General features: G+C 30.7%; 3 protein-coding genes and 1 long non-coding RNA gene across 4 annotated transcripts; 2 read left to right on the forward strand and 2 right to left on the reverse strand.

The window, feature by feature from the left end:
- Nucleotides 1–308: 308 nt before the first annotated feature.
- On the reverse strand, nt 309–2,970 carry LOC105422429 (uncharacterized). The gene is made up of 2 exons (XR_967253.2): nt 517–2,970; nt 309–435 (listed from the first exon to the last, which is right to left on the reverse strand). It is a non-coding gene; the product is annotated as an uncharacterized LOC105422429 (long non-coding RNA).
- Nucleotides 2,971–3,664: 694 nt separating this feature from the next.
- Nucleotides 3,665–16,108, forward strand: LOC105422428 (axotactin-like). Its single transcript, XM_089075799.1, has 25 exons — nt 3,665–4,004; nt 4,359–4,489; nt 4,579–4,679; nt 4,893–5,236; nt 5,301–5,469; nt 5,546–5,658; nt 5,937–6,043; nt 6,502–6,847; nt 6,957–7,234; nt 7,320–7,557; nt 7,646–7,876; nt 8,339–8,746; nt 8,870–9,064; nt 9,237–9,636; nt 9,765–10,012; nt 10,837–11,112; nt 11,233–11,432; nt 11,671–11,959; nt 12,289–12,439; nt 12,550–12,715; nt 12,820–12,973; nt 13,109–13,266; nt 13,614–14,040; nt 14,555–14,626; nt 15,129–16,108. Exons 1-24 carry the CDS (start codon nt 3,689–3,691, stop codon nt 14,611–14,613), a joined length of 5,505 nt encoding a protein of 1,834 aa, XP_088931925.1. The 5' UTR covers nt 3,665–3,688; the 3' UTR covers nt 14,614–14,626; nt 15,129–16,108.
- Nucleotides 16,109–16,701: 593 nt separating this feature from the next.
- Nucleotides 16,702–18,673, forward strand: LOC105422425 (phosducin-like protein 1). Its single transcript, XM_011631784.3, has 4 exons — nt 16,702–16,860; nt 17,231–17,440; nt 17,595–18,006; nt 18,336–18,673. Exons 2-4 carry the CDS (start codon nt 17,234–17,236, stop codon nt 18,566–18,568), a joined length of 852 nt encoding a protein of 283 aa, XP_011630086.2. The 5' UTR covers nt 16,702–16,860; nt 17,231–17,233; the 3' UTR covers nt 18,569–18,673.
- On the reverse strand, nt 18,422–20,887 carry LOC105422426 (uncharacterized). The gene is made up of 3 exons (XM_011631785.3): nt 19,970–20,887; nt 19,334–19,808; nt 18,422–19,210 (listed from the first exon to the last, which is right to left on the reverse strand). The coding sequence occupies exons 1-3, from the start codon at nt 20,001–20,003 to the stop codon at nt 18,694–18,696; spliced, it is 1,026 nt and encodes a 341-aa protein (XP_011630087.2). The 5' UTR covers nt 20,004–20,887; the 3' UTR covers nt 18,422–18,693.
- Between the last annotated feature and the right edge of the window lie 83 nt (nt 20,888–20,970).

Raw genomic sequence — 20,970 nt, forward strand, 5'->3', positions numbered from 1 at the left:
TATTGAGAATCCGAGAAATTTTTTCAATCCCGATAGATTTCTCCGTAAGAGATCTGGAGAATAAATTCCAGACATTCTATCCTCTAGATAATTTTACATAAATTTAATGTTGAATGTCGCCAAAAAAATGTAAGTGTTGCATTTTGTATTGCAACAAATAGAAATTATCTGTTTGAAGCATTGAAATCTGAACATACAAGTGCTCGATGTAAATTACAACCAAGTATTATCAGGTTAAACTAAGTATCGATTTAAAAACGAAGACATCGATGAAGCCTTTTAATACTGCACGATTAATTGATCAGCGCTTATTTTTTTTTTTCTTGAAGCATAATGATAATTCATGATCTTTGCAAACGATAATCCGTCCAACGGATATTGTCTTGACGTGGCGAAAAAGCTGCATTTTCTTAAGGAATTTTCTTTAATGATGGTCTAAACCATAAGATATACATCGACGTTTTAGAACTCTTCAGAATTTCGAAAAAATGAAGATAAGCGAAGCGATACAATTACCTGTTTCATGTGAGAGTCAGAGGCCTAAATGATAGCGCGCTGCGCGCGCGTCCACAATACCCAATATAGGCTTCTAATATTCATTGTCAGTACCGAAAATATATAGTTCAGGTCACGTATGTTACAGATTTTCAGTATACTGGCAGTGAATATCGGAACGCAGCCATAAACAAAGTGTCAAGGCTCTGCGCCATTGTTTCGCTATCTCAACATAAACGTTTCGACGTCTGCAACAAAATTAAATATTACAAGGTAATAATATTTTTCCATTACATCTTCTCAGGTTCTGCGCATGGAGGAAATATAAGAACAGCAAAAAATATTTTATTATTATATTATTTTCTCTTTTATTAAATTTTGGTTAAGTTAATTTAACTTTGCTTAAGTTTTATCAAATTTTATTTTATTATAACTTATTGTTCTATATTTACTTAAGATATATTTTAATTATGCTATTATAACTTTCATATTTAATCTGTTATTATATTTCTTTAATATTAAATTATATTGAATAAAAAATAGTAAATGTAAGAAAATTTAAATTGCACGTGTAAAGAAAAGAAGACTATTGACTAAAATCAACGGCGGACAGCTTCTATGCAAATTGATCAGTTCCTAAAAATTCGTAATTGATGCAAGATTGGTAATTGTTGGAATTTTGTTTTGAAATGTTACATAATTACATAATCATGTTACAATCTCAATTCTCAGCAAATTAATATTTTTTTAATCTTTAAGAATATAAAAAATTGTTTTGAAATCATAATTTTTAGCGCAAAACGCCAGGGGAATCGCAACAAATTTTTTATCTAATATATATATATATATATATGGAGTAATGTGAATATACTGGAAAAACATTCGGGTCTCGATTACCAAAAAAAAAAAACAAATTTTTTTCAAAACAATCGAATCATAGATGACTAATCGATGATGATTAATCGATGGACAGAGTCTTAATATCGAATAATTTTTCTTCGTTGAATTAATATATTTCAACGCAAATGCTTATATCGTGAATCACCTGTCGTTAAATTATCGAACTTGCAACGTAACTCAAAGCTGTTCGTGAACTACCCCGTTCTTATATAGATAATTAAATTTGAAATTAATTAATTCCCCACTCAATGAAATTCTTAGAGTCGTGGCGCATAAAAAAACTTAAGCAATTAAACTTAAGCAGTAAGCGAATCAACCAGTCACAGTCGAGAACGTAAGGCAATAACATATGAAGTAGCAAATTCATAACGTTGATTTTCATACTGCTTAAGTTTTTTATGTACTAAGGCCCTTATCATAAAAAACATCACTCCAGCCAGAAATCGAATCTAAATCGCTCACTTTCGAGTGTTACAGTGCAAGTGTCGCAACCACGTTATTTGATCATTAAAACATATGGTAATAAAATTTAATATTTATCGCAATAATTAGATAAATCCACTTATAATCAACTGTCTATGATTTTCTTGTTGCTTTAAAAACATATATTTTGTTAGATTATCGTTTATCGTTTATTCTTTACGGTACTGGCGGTACTGGCGAGCGTTTTTTCTCATTATTTGTCTAATTATTGCGATTCTTGAAAATCGATCCTTTTTGCGATTCCTGAAATCGATCCTTGAAATCGATCCTCGGTAACTTGGTGCCTCGTTTCTGAAAATCAATTCGATAAAAAAGACATATCGATTTTTAAAATCTATCCTTTCAAATTTTTGCACCAATGTGCACTAAGTGCAAACTTTTTCAGTGCCACACAGTCAATCGATGTGATTTGCAATGCTAAGTATTAGCAGTTCTAAGAAGTTCTCAGAAATCATAAAAAAAGAAAACTACATCTTTTGTATTTGCATTGTGAGTATTTTAAAATTTTTTAAATCTTCTTGAATTTTTTAATCTTTAATCAAATTTAAGAATTTAAGAAAAGTTTTATTATTTCTACACCGATAGTTTAACCAAAAATATAAGAAAAATTTGATTTTTATTTAGTCTGATCTCATTTTAATATTAAAAAAGTCTCTAACGGAAAAAGTATCTAATCATTCTTTTTTGGATAACGATAATGAGTTATTAAGAGTTATTCAGAATTAAGAATCAATAGTGATAACTAGTTATTTTGTGATCTCGGTAACGACGGTTATTTTTAAAAACTTTGCTTAACCAACCCTGCTTATAACAAAAATTATTACCAATAATTAATATAATAAGATCATGTATGTATATAATATAATTAAAATCGAGAAAACGTGCAATGGTTAAAACAAAATTTTAGTGCACGAATAATATTTCTTGTGATTTTTACACCAAGCCACACCAATTCTGTGCTATTCTATATCTTCAATATCATCCTTGTCAAATCTGCAATATGACTAATCGAGTTTATCCGAAGATCGTACTGTACTAGCATTATACTAGGGTAGCAATGCAGTTCATTGACCTGCATCAGTGCAAGTCTACCGAATTTTCTAGAACATATCCAAATATGCATTCACAAAAACGTGCTGACTCATTAACCTAATACAAAAGATTTTCCGAGCCATTAATTAATTCTGTCTTGGAAAACCTGAAAGGACGAGACTCTTGGGCTGACACGTGATCATTTTCGAAGCTGTAACCCGAAAAGTATTATCGGGATATAAAATTTTAAGAGAATATTTTCAGATAGTGCCATTATTGATTAAGAATTTTTACAGAAAATCGATTGTTTTGTACTCTCTAAACCAATTTCTTTTCATAACAGAATATAGTTGATGAAATGAATGTCTTCATCTTATTATAAAGTAATATTATATACTAATAAAAATAATAAAAATAAATACTATTAATATATAAATACTATTAATATTAATATTAATAAATATATACTAATAAATAATAATAAAAAATAAAAAAAATAATAATAAAGTATCATATATTTATCTACTTACTAATTGCTACATATTTGTGTAAAATAAAAATAATAGCGCGCGTGTGTGTGTGTGTGTGGGGGGGGGGTATGCGCGTCCATATCAGTGCGTGTCATTAAAAAATGCAATTTGATAATTAAACAAAACGTGTGAGAAGCGCACGTGCTATCGTATCGATATATTAATATATTGTATTTATTTGCAAAACTTTTATTCTTTTATTTTGATTTTTTTTAAAATTGGATTCCTCTTTCAGCGGACGAAGAACGATGATACACCGTTACAACAAAATCCTCGAGATCTTTGTTTTGCTCAACATAGTTGCAAAGATGCCAACGAATCAGATAGATTTGCCAAAAACGGATATAATCGAAGAAACGAAAGAATTTACTACAATCCAACGAATTCTATCCGACAAATGCCTTGTCAGGACAAAATCAGGACCTTGCAAGCAATATGTTCACAAGTGGACTTTCAATAAGACTGAAGGAAAATGCCAAACTTTTTCTTATGGTGGCTGTTTAGGAAATGAGAATCGGTTTAACTCAGAAGCGGAGTGCCTGTATTATTGCGGTGGTGCTGATTGTAAGAAACTTTTACAAAAATTTATTACAATGAAATTTATTAATTATTAATTAAGTGCAAGAAAAAGTGTAAAAGACTCAATTAATTAATTAATTAATTAAACATATTTAAATTAAAAAGATAAGTAATAGCATAATAAAATAGTAAAAATAACTGAACAATTAAACCAAAGTTAAAAAAATAAATGGGAAATATTCTGAATATATAAATCTTTTTAAATTACTAAATTACTAAACATGTCTATTTGTTGGTTGAAATAGATTGAAAACATACGAAAATTTTTAATGTAGAAAACTTCGACAATAGACAATATTTAATGATAGCAGAATTATCGAACTTATTGCTTACTTTTAGATATACCGCCTTTTCTTGTAACAAAGGACAGCGCCTTTGTCATAAACACCACCTCAACAACTAATACACGGCCGACCTTTACACTTCCGAAATCAACAAAAGCACAAATATCGAAGCATTTACCAGGAAAGGTAAAATTATCGTCATTTATACAAAAATATATCACATTTTACGCAAACGTTTTAAATGGAAAATTATTTCTATCGTGTATTTTTCAAAGGAATCAACTTTCATGGAATCCGACCGCGAAACATTTACGTTCACACAAAGCAACGCCTTCATCCAACTCAATGGCCCTGGCGTCAAAATCTTCCATCTAAGGTGATACATGGCAATTTAAATTATCTATTAAGATCTCTTTACATTGAATCTTCCAATTTACGAAACAAAATATATTACATACATGTTATTAAATTGCATTAATTTAGTTAATATCTCACATGTAATAATAATAATTTTATATTATTATTTTAATAACATAGAGAAACTAGATATGTTATTTTGTATATTTTATTATTTAATGTATCTTAACAGATTAAGTCGTTCACTATCCTTCAAGTTTCGCACCAAGCTTCCGCATGGCTTACTAATTTATCACAGCGTTAAAGATCGTCCGAAGGACTTCGCTCTTTATGTGATAGTAGAAAGTGGTCAGTTGAAAGTTATTCATCTGTTTGGCGAAGAGTCAACCAGCTTGACAGTAGGCCAAGGGCTCAATAGGGACGAGTGGCGTAGCGTTTTTGTACAAATCGACGTAAACGGAGCAAAATTAATCGCTAGAGTCGACGAAAAGGAAGCCGAGACTACTCTAAATGTTTCAGAACGTTACGTTAATTATGGAGTATCCGAAGTACTAACTTCAGTCGTTTTCGTCGGAGGTGAGCAAAATCTTTTTCTTTATATAAAAATTTCTTCATGTTTTTATTTCCATTTTACTTTTAGGACTGAATTCCGAAGAACGATTATATGGAATAAAATATATACCAGAATCCTTCGTTGGTTGTATCAGAGATATAGTGTTGAAGGCTGGAGAATCTGCCAATGATTTGCTACCCATTCAACCACTAATTGTGAACAAACACGAAAGTGTGAAGAAAGGATGTATCGATAAGTAAGCATTTTTCTTGAGAAAGAAAAGAAAAGAAGGTGTATAAAGTATAATTCGATAATTGTAAACATCAATTTAGATGCAAAACACGAGAAAACTTATGCTTCGTCCCCGATCAATGTGTGAATCATTATAACAGTTTGACATGTGATTGCTTCGGAACGAATTACGAGGGTGAACGTTGCGTGTACGGTACGTAAAGTAGTTGAATTTAATAAAACTATTTTTAACTAGAATATATTATATACCAATTGATCAAATAATTGATTATTTCTACTAAGATTCAATCTGAGATTCTTAGCTGTTATCTAAGAAAATGTCCGATTATAGAATATAGAAATAATGGATATCCTGTATAGATTATATTTATTCGTCGATGAAGACATAGGGCTTTTATGCATATTTAAAAGGGTTTAGATATTATTCCAATACGGGACTAATGGAGTTTAAGATGTAACATCATTTTTCAGCTGCGACGATACTGACATTGAGAGGTTCCTCATATGTGTCTTTCCACGTGTACGATTGGAAGGATCGCGTTCATTCGTCTGTCAACAGGATCAGCCTCTCTTTTAAGGTATTTGACCATAGGCGCTTATTGTAATGAGAATCATGCTTCTTTCTCTTGTCGCGGGCTCATTGAGTCATTAGAGTAAAACGTCATATCTCTTTTTTGGGGGTGCGAGAGGCGCGCATTTTGTATCTTCACGAACAGCTGCTTTTACTTATCGCCCCATCTCTATGACAAAAAATTCACCACAGTAAAACTCCGAGAGAGTATCGAATTCCGCTTTTCAAATTGATATAAACTCGCAAAAAATCATTGTGAGAATATAATGAAATTTATTACTATTTATGTTGAATATGCAATTATTTTCATTGAATATTTTCCCCACTAAGAAAAGATAAGAATATCAAATTTCATTAAATATTATGCTACAGTATCAGCTAAAAGTTTTATTTTTTTTCTTATTTTTTATTTCTTTTTTTATTTCTTTAGTTATTTCTTCTATAATAAAGGCTTATAAATTTTAGACAAAATGGGATGATTCCGCCTTGTTTTATGCTTCTGGTGAAATCAACAGCACTCTGCAATACATCGCGGCTTCCATTATAAACGAATCAATCCATGTTGAACTCGATTTCGGGCACTATTCGAAAATTTCCACTACATTAGGCAATTATGTCACATCTAACAATTGGAATAATTTGACCATCTTCCATAATGAATCTTCTGTTTTCATCAGCTTGAACAATGTTGTGAAGGTACTAAAAATACCGGGTAAAAATTGGAATATGATTTTTGATCCGGAAATATACATCGGTGGTGGTCCAGAGCTCCACAAAAAGAAGGGTCTTCTGTCGCACAATAATTTCGCAGGTTCGATGAAACTATTAATATCTGATATTAATTACAAAAAAATTACTAAAAAAAAATTTAATTGATAACTTCTAATTTTCTTAATTGATATAATTTTATATTTTTTCAGGTTCCTTAAAATATGTGTTTTTCAACGATAAATCAATTATATACGAATTAAAGCATTCCAATCCGATGGTGCACTATATTGGCGTGTTAGAGCCAGAATATTACGAAAACGACGTCGAAGCCATTCCGATCACATATCCTTTTGCAGGAAGTCATATCTGGTGGCCGATCGAACGAACCGATTCATTGAAATTAAACTTTGAGTTTAAAAGCTCAAAGCCGACCGCGATCATCGCTTCAGGAGATATAAAGAGCAGTCGCGGTGTTGGTTACTGGGAGGTATAGTTACAATATTGATCTATATATTTTTCTTATCTCTTTCACATTCTCGATTTCTAATAATTTTAATTGTATATGCTTATAGTTACGTCAAGTGAATGATGAAATACGTTTTCAATTGGTACCAGATATAACGGAAAATAGCACGATAACTTCAATAAAATTTTCGTTATACAACACCTCTTGGCACACGGTCGAATTGAACTACACAAAGGGCCAACTCGATATTCTCCTCGATTATAAGAATAAGCAGAGCAAGCTCTTCGCTATGACATTCGAACTGGGTGATAAAGTTATCATAGGAAGCGGCAAAAGTGATGCGGGTAAGTGAACTTGATATTTAATTGAAATATGAAAAATTTAATGTAAACATGATAAGGGGAAGATATTCTTATTCTGTCAACAATATAGGTTTAGTAGGATGTATGCGTGAGATAAAAGTAAATGGTCAAAGAATCGAACCTAGATACGTGATTCATACTGAGAGAATAGTCGGAGAAGTTTCTTTAGACGACTGTCAGTTTGTGGATCCGTGCAAAAGACCAAATATATGCGAACACGGTGGTAGATGCACAGTCGAGGAAGACAGAATCACATGCGATTGCAGAAACACTGGATATATCGGGAAAAACTGTCACTTTGGTAAGAGAAGTCATGATGAGTAATTGATAATAATTCAATAATAGATTCAGTATACGAAACTACAAATAAAGATTGTAACTTCTATAAAAACTTTCTTTAAGATCAAATTATTATTAGTAGACCAATCTTTTTAATGTTAACCAATTTTGTTAATTATATAGCTTTGGATTGGTCATGATATATTTTATAAACTAATTTAAAATGTTAAATAAAAGTAGTTTAAAATAGTATACGTTAATAGTATACATTAAGAAGTTTTTTTGTATCTTTGTATAAAAGTAGGTAGGTCATTTACACAAATAATTTTCTTATTATTTTAATAATGATATTATTTAATGATTCTAAATATTACGCAACGATGAAAAAATTAATATAATATAATATATAATATTATTAAAATAATATAATTTTATTATTTTTATCTCTACTATTTAAATCTAATTGTTAACACTATCTTTCTAGCACAATACCGAAAGACCTGTGAAGAATTGGCTCTTTTGGGATATACGCAAGATGATGTTTATAAAATTGACATTGATGGGAACGGTCGATTTCCGCCTGCGTTAGTAAAATGCGAATTTCAATCGATGGAAGATTCGACTAAAATAATTATCGAGCATAATTTACCCTCTCAAATGGACGTCAGATCCAGCACTGAGAATGACTTTTCCTTCAATGTCAAGTATAGACAGTTTACCGTCGAAATGCTTCAGAAGCTGATCTCGACTTCACTTTATTGTCGCCAATATATAAAATACGATTGTTACAAGGCACCCTTGGAACTGCGCAATGCTACGTGGTTCTTGGACTCCAAAGGCACTACTGTCGATTACATCGGAAATGTCAAACGCGGGTTTTGTCCTTGTGGTAGTAAGTTCTTTCTTGAATATATTTCTAATGTGACGTAAATGATTTTAAAAAAAAATCTGCATTTGCATTTGATCTAATTGTTGTCTTTGTTGTCGAAGAATGTTATTTATTAATTTTACTTAGTGAACAGAACATGCGTAAACTCCAATTTGAACTGTAATTGCGACGTGTCCGACGGAAAATGGTTATCAGATAAGGGATACTACAAGACAACTGATTCCTTGGTCATCATCGGGATGGAGTTCTTGCAACAGAGAGATCTCGTGAAAGATGCTCGGGGACGCATCACCTTAGGACCATTGGAATGCATTGAAAGAAGTAAGTATTTACGTATTTATGGATAGAAGCGATATATCTTAATTTCTCTTCTAAGGGTTAAACAACGAAAATGTAACATTTTTAAAGCAATTATTTATCGTAAATATTGTCATACAGAAAGTTGAAAATTGAAAAGAACAAATTTGCAAGATTAATTACTAATGACTTCTAGATACACAGAAATACGTGGTAAAATTCACGACGTCACAATCGTATATCGAAGTGCCTGGTTGGAGGAAAGGTGATATAGCCTTCAGTTTTCGAACGACGGACGAGAAAGCTATTCTTCTCTATCAACCGCCGATTCGCGATAACTATCCTTCGTTCATGATCGCGTTAACATCGGAATATCGATTGACCTTCAATTTCACTTTGAATTCTGGTACCAATCGCGAATTACAAATAGAAAGTCGACGAAAACTGAACGATGGCGAGTGGCAAAAGATTTGGATTGACTACAATGATTTTCAAATAAGATTCAAAATCAACGGCGACTTTCGGATGGTAGATTTGGTTCCGGAAGAAAAGTTTGGGCCTTTCGAAGGATCCATGTTTATCGGAGGTGCTAAGGCGTGAGTAACTTTGTACAAATTGATAATTAATTGTTACAGCAAATTTATATTTTATGATGAATAATAATAATATTCATATTTGATCTCGTATGATTAATGGTTTATTCGAATTACTCTTTGGCTTTTAGAGAGCACTTAAAGACTTTTTCCATTCAACAAGGACTTATTGGTTGTTTTCGAGGTCTTATTGTTAATGGAGAGATATTAAACATCCATGGTTATACGTCGAGACACTTGGCGGAAATCGTTAAAAATTGCAAGCCTTTGTGTCAATCGGCCAAGTGCCAGAACGGCGCCAGATGCGTCGAGCTGGGGAACAATTACAAGTGCTTATGCGAAAATCAATGGGCGCATTTAGGTGCTCATTGCGAGACAAGTAAATAATTTTATATAATTTAAGATGTTATTTCCAAATATTATCTTAGATTCATATTTTTCAAGAATGTATGTTCAATATGTGTAGGATTATTAATATACAACATGTCTCTAAAATTTGCCCCATGCTCTATATCTCGAAAACGGCTTTAGATAAAAATATTTCAGAGAAAAGTTGTAGGAGACATATGATGAAAATATGAACTTGATCTCGAGTGATCTCCTTAAGGAAAGGTCAATATAATTCGATGCTTTCTTAAACTGGACCACCATCATTTTTTATTGGATATTCTTGTAGTTTATCTCGAGAGATTTTCAAAATACGATCATAAAGTATTGTTTTATTAAGTACTTTTTGAGTTATGAGATTTGAATTTAATATACAATTTGGTAAAATATAAAATATAAAATACTTCGTAAGCTATTTATTTTTAATATAGCTTAATACTAAGCAATAGCTTAATATTTTTATACGCCGAATCATGAGGTGAATCAATTGGTGTAAACACATAATTGCTGTTTAAAAAAATGGAGATTTGCATATATAACGACATATTCTTTTTAAAAAATATCTATGTATTTTCTTTACATCAACTTAATATCTTACAACTTTAGTCTGAAACATTTTTCCATAAAGCCGTTTCCAAGATATAAGATCTCGGTCAGACTTTAGAGATATATTCACCTTGCATATGAGATATATTCGCTATCTGTGAGATAGGAGAGAACTTTTAAAAAATAATTTATTTCTTTAAATATTAATTTAAGACCAAAAATAAATTATTTAATTTGAAGACGATACTAAAATAATATTTCTAAATTTAGATATCAATAACAAAGCTCTGATGTTTACTTTACCCGGAGCGTTCTTGAACAAGACTTATTATGGATTGAACGACAATGAAGAGTACTTGCAGATGAGAAAAATGTTACTGGAAAATATTTTAATTAATTTAAGGACTTATGACACTTACTCTCTGATACTTTATGCAAATGATCACCTGAATAATTTTGTACAGCTCTACATCTCAAACGGTACCAACATTGTGTACCTTTTCAACATTGACAACGAGATAAAAAATATCACTGTGGAAAATCCAAGTAGGTTAAAATATTTATCTCATCCTCATATGCCTCCTAATGTAATATGCAACATACACAATAAGTGAATATGCGACATGCATATTAGAAGTTATAAGAAGGAATATTTCGCGTTTTCAGATATTAACACTGGAATCTCTGTACAAATCGCTATAATACGAGGCGAGAATTGGACTACGTTGTATGTGAATGAATATAACGTCACATTGAACGCGACACCAGTACTTCTAGATACATATTCAAATAAGCCTTGGACGAATCCGGAGAAAGAAGTTCTAACACCGCAACGGCCGCCTACACCTCCCACCGATTATTTTCAGGTAATGCTTTGAATAAATATTAATCTTTTGTTTCATATTAATCTAATATTAAGCTATCAAATAACACAAGAGTATTTAAAGATCTAAAAGAAACAACTTAAATATTATGATTTCTTTTAATCTTTAGAATATTATAAAATACATAATTATCATATGAAAAATGACTTCTTTGGCTATTTCTAATGCATAATAAGTGAATATGAAAACAAAATATAAATTCATGGACATATTTATTTAGGTAAATTTAGGGGGATTTGATTCTGACAATCTTCTCAGAATCGGAAAAGAAGGCGCTTTAATTCAAGGTTACGTTGGCTGCTTGCGAGGACTTATGATCGGCAAATACCTTGTCGATCTACCGAATTTAGCCAGCGAAACAAATCATGAAGGTGTTTTGCCGAATTGTCAAATGAAATGTGATGCAATGCCTTGCAAAAATTCAGGAATTTGCACAGAAGATTTCCATAGGCAGAAATCTTCTTGCAATTGTGAATTCACATCCTATTTTGGCGAACATTGTGCTAATGGTGAGTTTACTTGTCGCTTTAAGTAATATATTTTTCAAGTTGAAAATAAACAGGAAGATGCTACTGCGAGAGGTCGACATTTTCAAAAAGTATTCCTAAAGAATAAAATCTAAAGGTTGCAACAAAAAAAGATTCGCAGAATCAAAATTACAATCTAAAATAAATTTAAATATAAATAAATTTAATATAAATTTAATTTTTATGTTTTTTTAAAGATAGAAAAATCAAAAAGCCATTAAAATAACGTTTTGTGAGATAAAGTGCTTATTTTACAAAGAAACCATCAAATCAATACAGAGTTGTAGTATTTCTAAAAATTTTTTCCACAGAAAAAGGTGCCGACTTTAGCGGAGAAAGCGCCCTTCAGCGTGAATTCAAACTCGAGGGCGAAGTGAATCAGGTGAAAGTACAACTGGCATTCTCAACGAACGAATTACGACAGCGAACTACTGCATTGCTGCTGGTACAAACTGATAACAAGTAAAACATTGATTTTAATTTTTTCTTAGTACCTACATAATACTCAAAAATTTCTACACCATTCACCGATGCTTGAAATCCTGGACGTCTTTCGAAAAACTTTTTTCCAGAAGGAGCTACTACTTATTGGTGGCCTTAACGTCTGAAGGGCAGCTCATCTTTGAAGAAAACAGGAATGGTTCGGTGATTGGAGTGCGCCTGAACGATCGGAATTTCCTAAACGATGCACGTCATAGCATCTACTATAATCGCAACAACAATATAACCACTCTCTTAGTTAGTTTTTACTTTTTTTTTGTTTTAGAGAACTTTTTTTTTTGTTTTAGAGAATTTTTGCGTATTATAAACTGTAACTCATAATTTTAATTATACAATCCCAGATTGACCGCGAACCTGTTCAATTGCTGCCAATTCCAGGGATATCGATTCTAGACGAGGACAAAACTCTAGGTGCCACAGAAATACAACTTGGTGGATTGAATACGACTGATCCGCGATTTATCGCTTACAAAGGATACACTGGATGCCTTAGTAGTGAGTTTCTTGTCCGATCTCTCTAATTGAAAAACGACATTTTGAATCTTATTATATATCTTCTGTTTTTAAGACAAAACAAGCATAATCAGTAATACAAAATAAAAAAATAATTAAATTATACTTTTCTTTTAGATGTCGCGATATCAATCAATGGGGGTGCGAGTATAAAACCACTAGAGGAATATATGTCCTTTATGAAGCAGGGTAATAACACTGTGCGGGCAACGATACCCGCCGGCATTAGAAACATGCAATGTTCGGTGTTACACCTGGAACCGAACTTTAGCATGGTAAGAAACTCGAAAATTAAACACAGATATCCGTTATGTCATATTATTTTATTATTATCTCAATCTATTATCTCTTCTTGTTATATGAAGATATAAATAATGCAGTAAATTTACATTACGTTTTGAAATAGTTCGTAATCGTTAACTAAATGCAAAGATTGTTACGTAACTTTTTTCGATTATGTATTTAAGATATGTAATTATTATGTTTTTACAATCAAGCAAAAACTTTGAATCTATAACAAAATTTTCCTTAATATTTACACCAATAACCTAACAATATCATAAACAAATGTTTATTCGACGCAAAAAAATGATATCTCGAGTCACAAAGTATCTCTTTAAAGGGTCACAATAAAGCATGGGTCGAAGCTCCACCAGAAAGGACCCTGGACAAACGATATTTAACCACTACAAGATCACCGCAAGAGCAACAGGGTATCGGAATGTATATTTTTATAGTCCTATGCTGCATCTTTGTAGTTGCAGCAATAATCGGGTATGTTTACAAGATATGGCGAAGCAAGAAGAAGAATCGTCAACGACGTCGCGACGCGGCTTCGAGAACGGTTATGAGTACCGTTTTCGATTCACAACGGAGGCATCCGCAACAATATATGGAATCTTCATTAACCACGATCGACGTAAAAGCGATTGGTCTAAAAAACGTAATGGACATTGACAAAAAGTCGAATGGTATTTATGTGTCTAATGCCAAAGAATACAAACCACTGCCAAATATGGAAAGCAGAGACCTAATAAATAATAAAAAAGGTAAGATTCCAATTTGTTTTCATTTATAACAGAAAATATAGAAACAGTTGATGCTATAAAATAGGATATATTTTGTTTCAATCTTTCGGTTTCTGATATAAATTCAATAATAAGTCCAAATTCTTTCGAATTTCTTTCCTATAAAATATTTGAAACAAATCACTATCAATATGTGTCTGTGAAGTTTTATTAATTTTTAAAAAAACAACAAATATTATTTCCAGTAGCACTTTTTATAATTTTACAATTCCTGATAAATGTTAAACAAATTCCCGCATTTTCAGTACCAAAAAAAGAAAATAAGAAATGTACTAATTTCATGTTCCAGCGCGATACATCCTTCTTTAAAATATAAGAGAAAATCAAAACATTATGACGTTCATCAAGAATTCGCGTTAGATCTAGGCTAATTTCATTATTATATAGCACAGGGCAAAATTTCCATTATTCATAATATTTTGTTTTACATGTTATGATTTAATCGATATTTGTATTTTTGTGTGCATTGCAGCAGATGAAGAACGAGAGAAAAAGGAACTCCTAGGGGTAAATACATCATCACTAATCCTGTGAAATCAAACCACTCGTAAACCCTTTTTTTTGTTATAAAAAAAAATGTATATTTATAGCTTGGTCTGATTTGCAAAAAGGCTTTGCTTTGCATTTGTTAAAATCGTCTTTAAGATTCGTCACATTTGTATTTTCATTCACTTTGTGATTATTCCTGTGGATACATTGAATGCACGAAATAAAAATAAGCCGATTTGATTGCTTCTTCTTCAAAGCGTAGCAAGCCTTCTTGCACTCGACTTTACAATTCGTAATAAATTCACAACTTATTATCTATCAACATATTCCGTAGAAAAACATTCGAGCAGCATATCGAAACAATAATATTTCTAAATTTCTACATCCTTTAAAATTTCTCAAATGTGACTTTTTCATGAATTCGTACAAATTCATTGCTTTATTGTTATTTTTATATTATTATTATATTATATTGCTTTCCTCGCAATATCTGATAGTACAATATTTTCCGTATCATCATAATTGAAAACATAATTGTGCTTTCTATCTTTCTCCCACAGTCAACAATAGATCTAAGAGAAAAAGATGTGTTGGAAGAACATGAGAGAGAGGAAGAGGACACTCATGAGCCAGATGAAAATAAACCTGAAAAAAAAAAGGATACGAGAAATAACCAAGATGAATCTCATGTTATACCGATAAAAAAATAAAGTGGCAAGAACTTCCTTGATCGACAAATTGAACTTAAACGAAACGCAAGCCTTTCTCGACAAGCTTTTCCGTGACAGGTTTAAGTGAGTCAAAACTGAACATTTAAGACTGAGAGCGAATGGAATATCACGAGAAGTATCATGGCGAAAAGACCGATGAGTCTCGATCTCATCGAACGCGTCGATCAAGTTTAGAAAACTTGGAGGAGCTCGGCCTGAAAAGTCACAGCGAGGTTGATTAAGGGTGACAAAATGAGTCTCTCTGAGTTTTGAGGTAGAGGCTACATCGACGTCGCGTTTGAGTGCGTATATCACACTTAAAATTAATTAAATTGACTGACGATCATAATTAATATGCTCAAAAGTAGTCGCGCATTTCAATTGTAAGTAAGGAGTAAGAAGAAGATTGTTCTGAAATGACAATCACGTATCATGTAAATTTAAAAATATGATATGTGATATACAATTTATAGTCAAATTTCTAGCAAGCACTTTTATTAGCATTTTTATTTTTCAAGTTTTTTTTTGTGATATTTCTTATATCTCTACATTGACAATTTATAGTGGTATAGCTGGCGAATGATAAAGATATGTATTCGAATATACCTTCTTCTTTCGTTTCCTCCTTCTTCCTTCTTCTTTCTGTTATACATATGTTCTTTCAAACATATGTCTAACATATTATAACGCATCTTGTTCAGAATGACAAAAAGATTTTATGTTCTTTTAAATTTGCAATTTTTAGATATTATATGAATTCGAGATATATTTTATATATAACATGTTATATATAAATGAAATGACAAAGGAAATATATGATTTTTTTTTTTATTCGAGTTTATTGCATCGCTGTAACCATCTCTCAAACCTTCTCCTACATCACCAAACTTCTCCCAAATTCATCGCCTTTTCTCACAACGAAATCTTTAACCGAGGAATGAACAAATAATTCAACAGGTTGTATGTCACACGACAACCGCAGATTGTTATTTACGAATCATCTTTCCAAGCAATGTATTTTATATACCGAATTACTTTTTCTCCCGCTACTACGTAAGCGTAAATTATAAAAATAATCGTATATACAAGAAATCTAATACGAGGAATTTTATAGAAATGTGAAAATATTTATCATATATTATCTTTATTCTATACATATGAATATGAATTTGTCGGCAAAATGTTTGTTAGCAAATGTATATAGTAACGTTAATTAATGTTCATTAATACGTACAATACATTATCAATACATTATTAATACTTATTCTACGAAAAAATTACGCGAACGTAAGTAGATGTGTATATCTTATATATCTTATGTGTAATTATATATCTTATTATATATCTTCGAATTGTGAAAGTAGCATGGATATACTAGAATAGGATTTTATCGGTAGTGTCAGAGAATGGAAGTGGCTAATTAATTTCAGAATGCTAAAGTGGAACTTGGGGGCGCTAATGTATGAAAGTTTCGCCGATCCCATGAAAAAAAGGATGGCTGCTCTCAAGCTTATGTCAAACTTGTCAAAGCGATCAAACTCATGAGTTTCTAACCTACTGCAAACTGTTGACAATATTAAAAGTAAGAATAATAATATGTTAATCTAATAATACGAGAGGCGAGAGTCTTTTCTTTTATAAAATATCTGAGAATAAGTGCAATGTATGATAAGAAATTAATTTATGTAAAATAAGAATTCACGCGTTTCTCTAAAATAAATTTCTGAAAATAAATAATCAATTATTTAATACAATTCTTTAAGTCTGTTTGATTACTTAATAAATTTGACGTGAAATTTCTGTGTATTCTCAATTACAAGTATTAAGTTAAAGAATGGATGATCGTTTTGGTTATAATACCAATCACAAATTTTGTGTACTAACTTTGTATGTATATTATGTATGTACACTTAATCTGTCATTTTGTAAGATCAAAATTTTGAATTTCAAAGGTCATGTCAACATTGGAGGATAAAATTTTGGGAGAAAAATTGCACTACTATTGCAGTAGTTCTAGCGAAGATGAAGGAAATGATTCTGGAGATTCTGATAAAGAATGCGATGATGTAAAGTATACTGAAGAACCTGTGCAATATATCGCACCTTCATATTCAAAATGGGATGGCACTTGTAGTAACACAGGACCAAAAGGTGTTATAAAGGTATAACAATTGTATATATAATGCTATAATTATATTTTGAATGTGGAAAGATATCAAAATTTAGAAACAAAATGAAATACACATATATAAATTTGAATTTTATTGTCAGATATTTAGTAACTAATTTAATGTTAATCTAAAATGTTCATGAAAGGATTGGCAACGATATAAACAATTAGAAGCAGAAAAACGAGAATCACAAGAAAAAGAAAGGCTACAGTTAATCAAGAAACTGAGTTTAACGTGCCGCAGTACTTTAGATGAAGAAAAGGAAAAGCAAAATGAAGATCTAGAATTAGAAAACTTATTTGCTGATGAATTCCTTCTGGAATATCAGAGACAACGAATGAAGGAAATGCTTGCAAAAACACAAAAGCTTCATTTTGGAAAAGTTATTGATTTGGAGAATACAGACCAATTTCTGCAAGCCATTGATCAAGAAGATAAATCAGTGATAATTATTGTTCACATTTACGAGGATAATATACCTGGCTGTGAAACTATGAATGGCTGTCTGATATCTCTTGCAGAAGAATATCCTCATGTCAAATTTTGCAAAATTCTAGGTTTGTTAATTTTAAAATTATACAAATTTTAAATTATTTTCAACAAATTATTTCAATATCTACTATTTGTATAATTAAATTTTTTTATTTGCAGTTTGAATATTTATTTTTTCATCATTCTCATGAATCTTCAAACTGCAAACAAAAAAACAAAATCTTATTTTAATCATGGCTTTGACACTTTAAAATTTATATATACATATATTTTTATATCAATTTTTTCAAAATTTCAGGAAAAATTGTCTTTTTATCAAAATTCAAATATATATTTGAACAAACATATATTTTTTATCACAATATACTTTGTTCATAATATTCTATGTCTTTAGGTTCAACTGCAGGCCTCAGCAAACAGTTCAAGAAGTTTGGTGTACCAACGTTGTTAGCATACAAAAATGGGCAAGTGATAGGAAACTTTGTGCGTGTTACAGATCATCTAGGAATTGATTTTTATTCATCAGATGTGGAAACGTTTCTCACTGAGCATGGAATTCTCACAGATAAAAACTGCGTACCACTTATTATTTTAAACAATGAAAATAGAACTTCTGATAGTGAATAAAAAAATTATCATTCATTATCAATAATCAAATATATATCAAAGTATAATAATTATAAGACAAATACAAACTTTTAAATCAAATATACATCATTTTAATCATTCAAATCGCAAAATCTTCCATTTATTTACAGCATACCCAAGATGTGTCTTTTCTTTTTTATTGCATTGCACAACTGTAAATAGATAGATAATATCTGATCGTATTCTGTATTTTTCAAATTATCATAACATTTCTTCAAGTCTTCCTTTTGGTAGATTTCATCCGTGATTGTTTTTAATTTTTCTTCAACTAATTGATTTAATATTTTAAAAGCATCAATAGTAGTTGGAGTTTCTTTGAACATTCTGATCGTGCAAGAAAGCTTTGTTATCTTTGCTTGTAATTCGGCAACTTGTGCCTGCAGTAATAAATATCCTGTTTTTTCTAAATATGCTTGGCTTGTATCTTCATATTTTAGCTTATTCCATTTATCAATTAAGTTTATATATTTCAGCAAGTTATTTTCATATTGCAAAATCAAATCTTCATTTTTATTTTTCCATTGTACTGCTGATACATCATAACATTTTAAGAATTTGTTGCGCGTGTTACATTCGTTATCCTTCAATGCTTTTTTAACATTTCCACCTAAGGCTTCATATCTTGTAACATAGATATCAAGATGGCTTTATTAATCTTTGTACATATTTAACAACATAAAAATCAATTAATACAAAATTTCACATTTGATAAAATTTCTTCTTTTACTATGATAAAATGCTTACCTTAATATTGTATCATGTATTATTTCTCGTAGCATTGTCTCGATGCAACATTTTATTTCTAATTTCTCATCAGAATTTAAATCACATGATGGTAAATCAATAATTCCCAAAAGTTTTAGTTCATCTGGTATATGTTTCGTTGTTGAAGGAAGATTCATATATTTGTCTAATTGATAAATCAAAAGCAATGTTTGTAATTTGTTCGCTGTGCTTTTCGACAGAACATCTTTGTGATTCAAAGATGCTTTCTTTATACACTGATAGACAATATTGGTTTTTATACGCTCACTAATATTTTCTTCACATAATACCAAAGAGTTTATTGCTTTTTCGACTGTACTTGTTTCTTGAGTTATCGCAAACTTATGATTACTTCTTACAACATTAGAATGATTGTTTAAACTTAAACTTTGTGACAAATCGACTCTATCGATTAATGTGCTGGATGGGGGGATTGTCGAAATACTAGAAATATCTGCAAATAAAAGTATAAAAAATATCATAATATAATTACATGATCAAAACTTTACGCAAATAAATGTGTAAAAAATATACTTTTTTAATATAAATTTATTAGATTTTCTTCAATTATATTTGCTTTAATATTTATTTTAGAAATGAAAATATATTACTCGCCTGATATTTGATGCAGATCGCTAAAATAACTCATGACTTACGTCTCTGCGTAACAATTATTTAATTTTAAATTATAAAAACACAACGTTAATAATAATCAATCTTCCTTTCTCTTCTTTTCTTTTTTTTTTTTACTTTATAGATAAATTATAGATAGATTATTGCTAGCAAGTAGTACTTTTATGTTTTAATAGTTGATATAATACAATTTCTCTCTGTATAATAATTATTTGGTGTAAATGTATACATCCAAATTCAAAACTATCACGTCAACAAAACGACGGATCCAGAACCATTGAATAGAAAGAAATAAGAGATAATGATAATAGAGAGAAATAAAACATAAGCAAAATACGTCAATCCTATAGTCTTTTTGGATGTATTGATTGGCTGCAGGATAAAATATTTCTAGAAAACTCCACTGCTCTATAACCAATCAACACGTTCGAAAAACATTTTATCGTATGACAAATATGAGGACCGATCTCACTATCAGGACCACTTTCATCAATTCCGGTTAATTTAATCGATCGATTATTTCATTGGAATTGACTAATCGTATTTGTTGTTAAATTTGCGGATAAATTGCGATTGGTCAATTCCAATAGAATAACCTGTCGATTGCTCGTTGGAAACTTTTTTATAAGAAATAGTTTATTAATATTTGAATATCTCATTTCATTTCGCATTTTTTGTACTCACACAAATTATTCCATTGCACCCTGCAAAGGAGCTTAATAATCATCATAAATAAATAGACAATATTCAATTGTCAATTCAACATACTCGTCCTTCTTCGAATTTGATCAGTCCGGTTCGAGATTTAAATCGAATCGAATCGAATTTAAAAGGGCGGGAGTTAAGAGCGGGCCCAAAGTTATGTTCCAAAATTCTCGACGGATAGAGTAGCATTTAATTATCCAATCAAGAAATCTTTATTCTTTTTGTTCTACTTGAGCCGATATTCATAGTCAATTCTTACATTTAAAATCGTCTTAAAT

The sequence above is a fragment of the Pogonomyrmex barbatus genome, unplaced genomic scaffold (genome assembly GCF_055798465.1).
Source record: "Pogonomyrmex barbatus isolate J1 unplaced genomic scaffold, ASM5579846v1 scaffold2, whole genome shotgun sequence".
NCBI classification, from domain to species: Eukaryota; Metazoa; Arthropoda; class Insecta; order Hymenoptera; family Formicidae; genus Pogonomyrmex; species Pogonomyrmex barbatus.

Bases quoted from the DNA above. Each gene is read 5' to 3' on its own strand.
- LOC105422428 (XM_089075799.1), top strand. From the start codon at position 3,689: ATGATACACCGTTACAACAAAATCCTCGAGATCTTTGTTTTGCTCAAC. The intron at 7,877-8,338 runs GTAAGAGAAGTC...CTATCTTTCTAG, and splicing joins CGGGAAAAACTGTCACTTTG to CACAATACCGAAAGACCTGT. The intron at 11,433-11,670 runs GTAATGCTTTGA...ATATTTATTTAG, and splicing joins CTCCCACCGATTATTTTCAG to GTAAATTTAGGGGGATTTGA.
- LOC105422425 (XM_011631784.3), top strand. From the start codon at position 17,234: ATGTCAACATTGGAGGATAAAATTTTGGGAGAAAAATTGCACTACTAT. The intron at 17,441-17,594 runs GTATAACAATTG...TGTTCATGAAAG, and splicing joins GACCAAAAGGTGTTATAAAG to GATTGGCAACGATATAAACA. The intron at 18,007-18,335 runs GTTTGTTAATTT...CTATGTCTTTAG, and splicing joins CAAATTTTGCAAAATTCTAG to GTTCAACTGCAGGCCTCAGC.
- LOC105422426 (XM_011631785.3), bottom strand. From the start codon at position 20,003: ATGAGTTATTTTAGCGATCTGCATCAAATATCAG. The intron at 19,809-19,969 runs GCGAGTAATATA...TTTTATTTGCAG, and splicing joins CGATCTGCATCAAATATCAG to ATATTTCTAGTATTTCGACA. The intron at 19,211-19,333 runs GTAAGCATTTTA...CTATGTTACAAG, and splicing joins ATACATGATACAATATTAAG to ATATGAAGCCTTAGGTGGAA.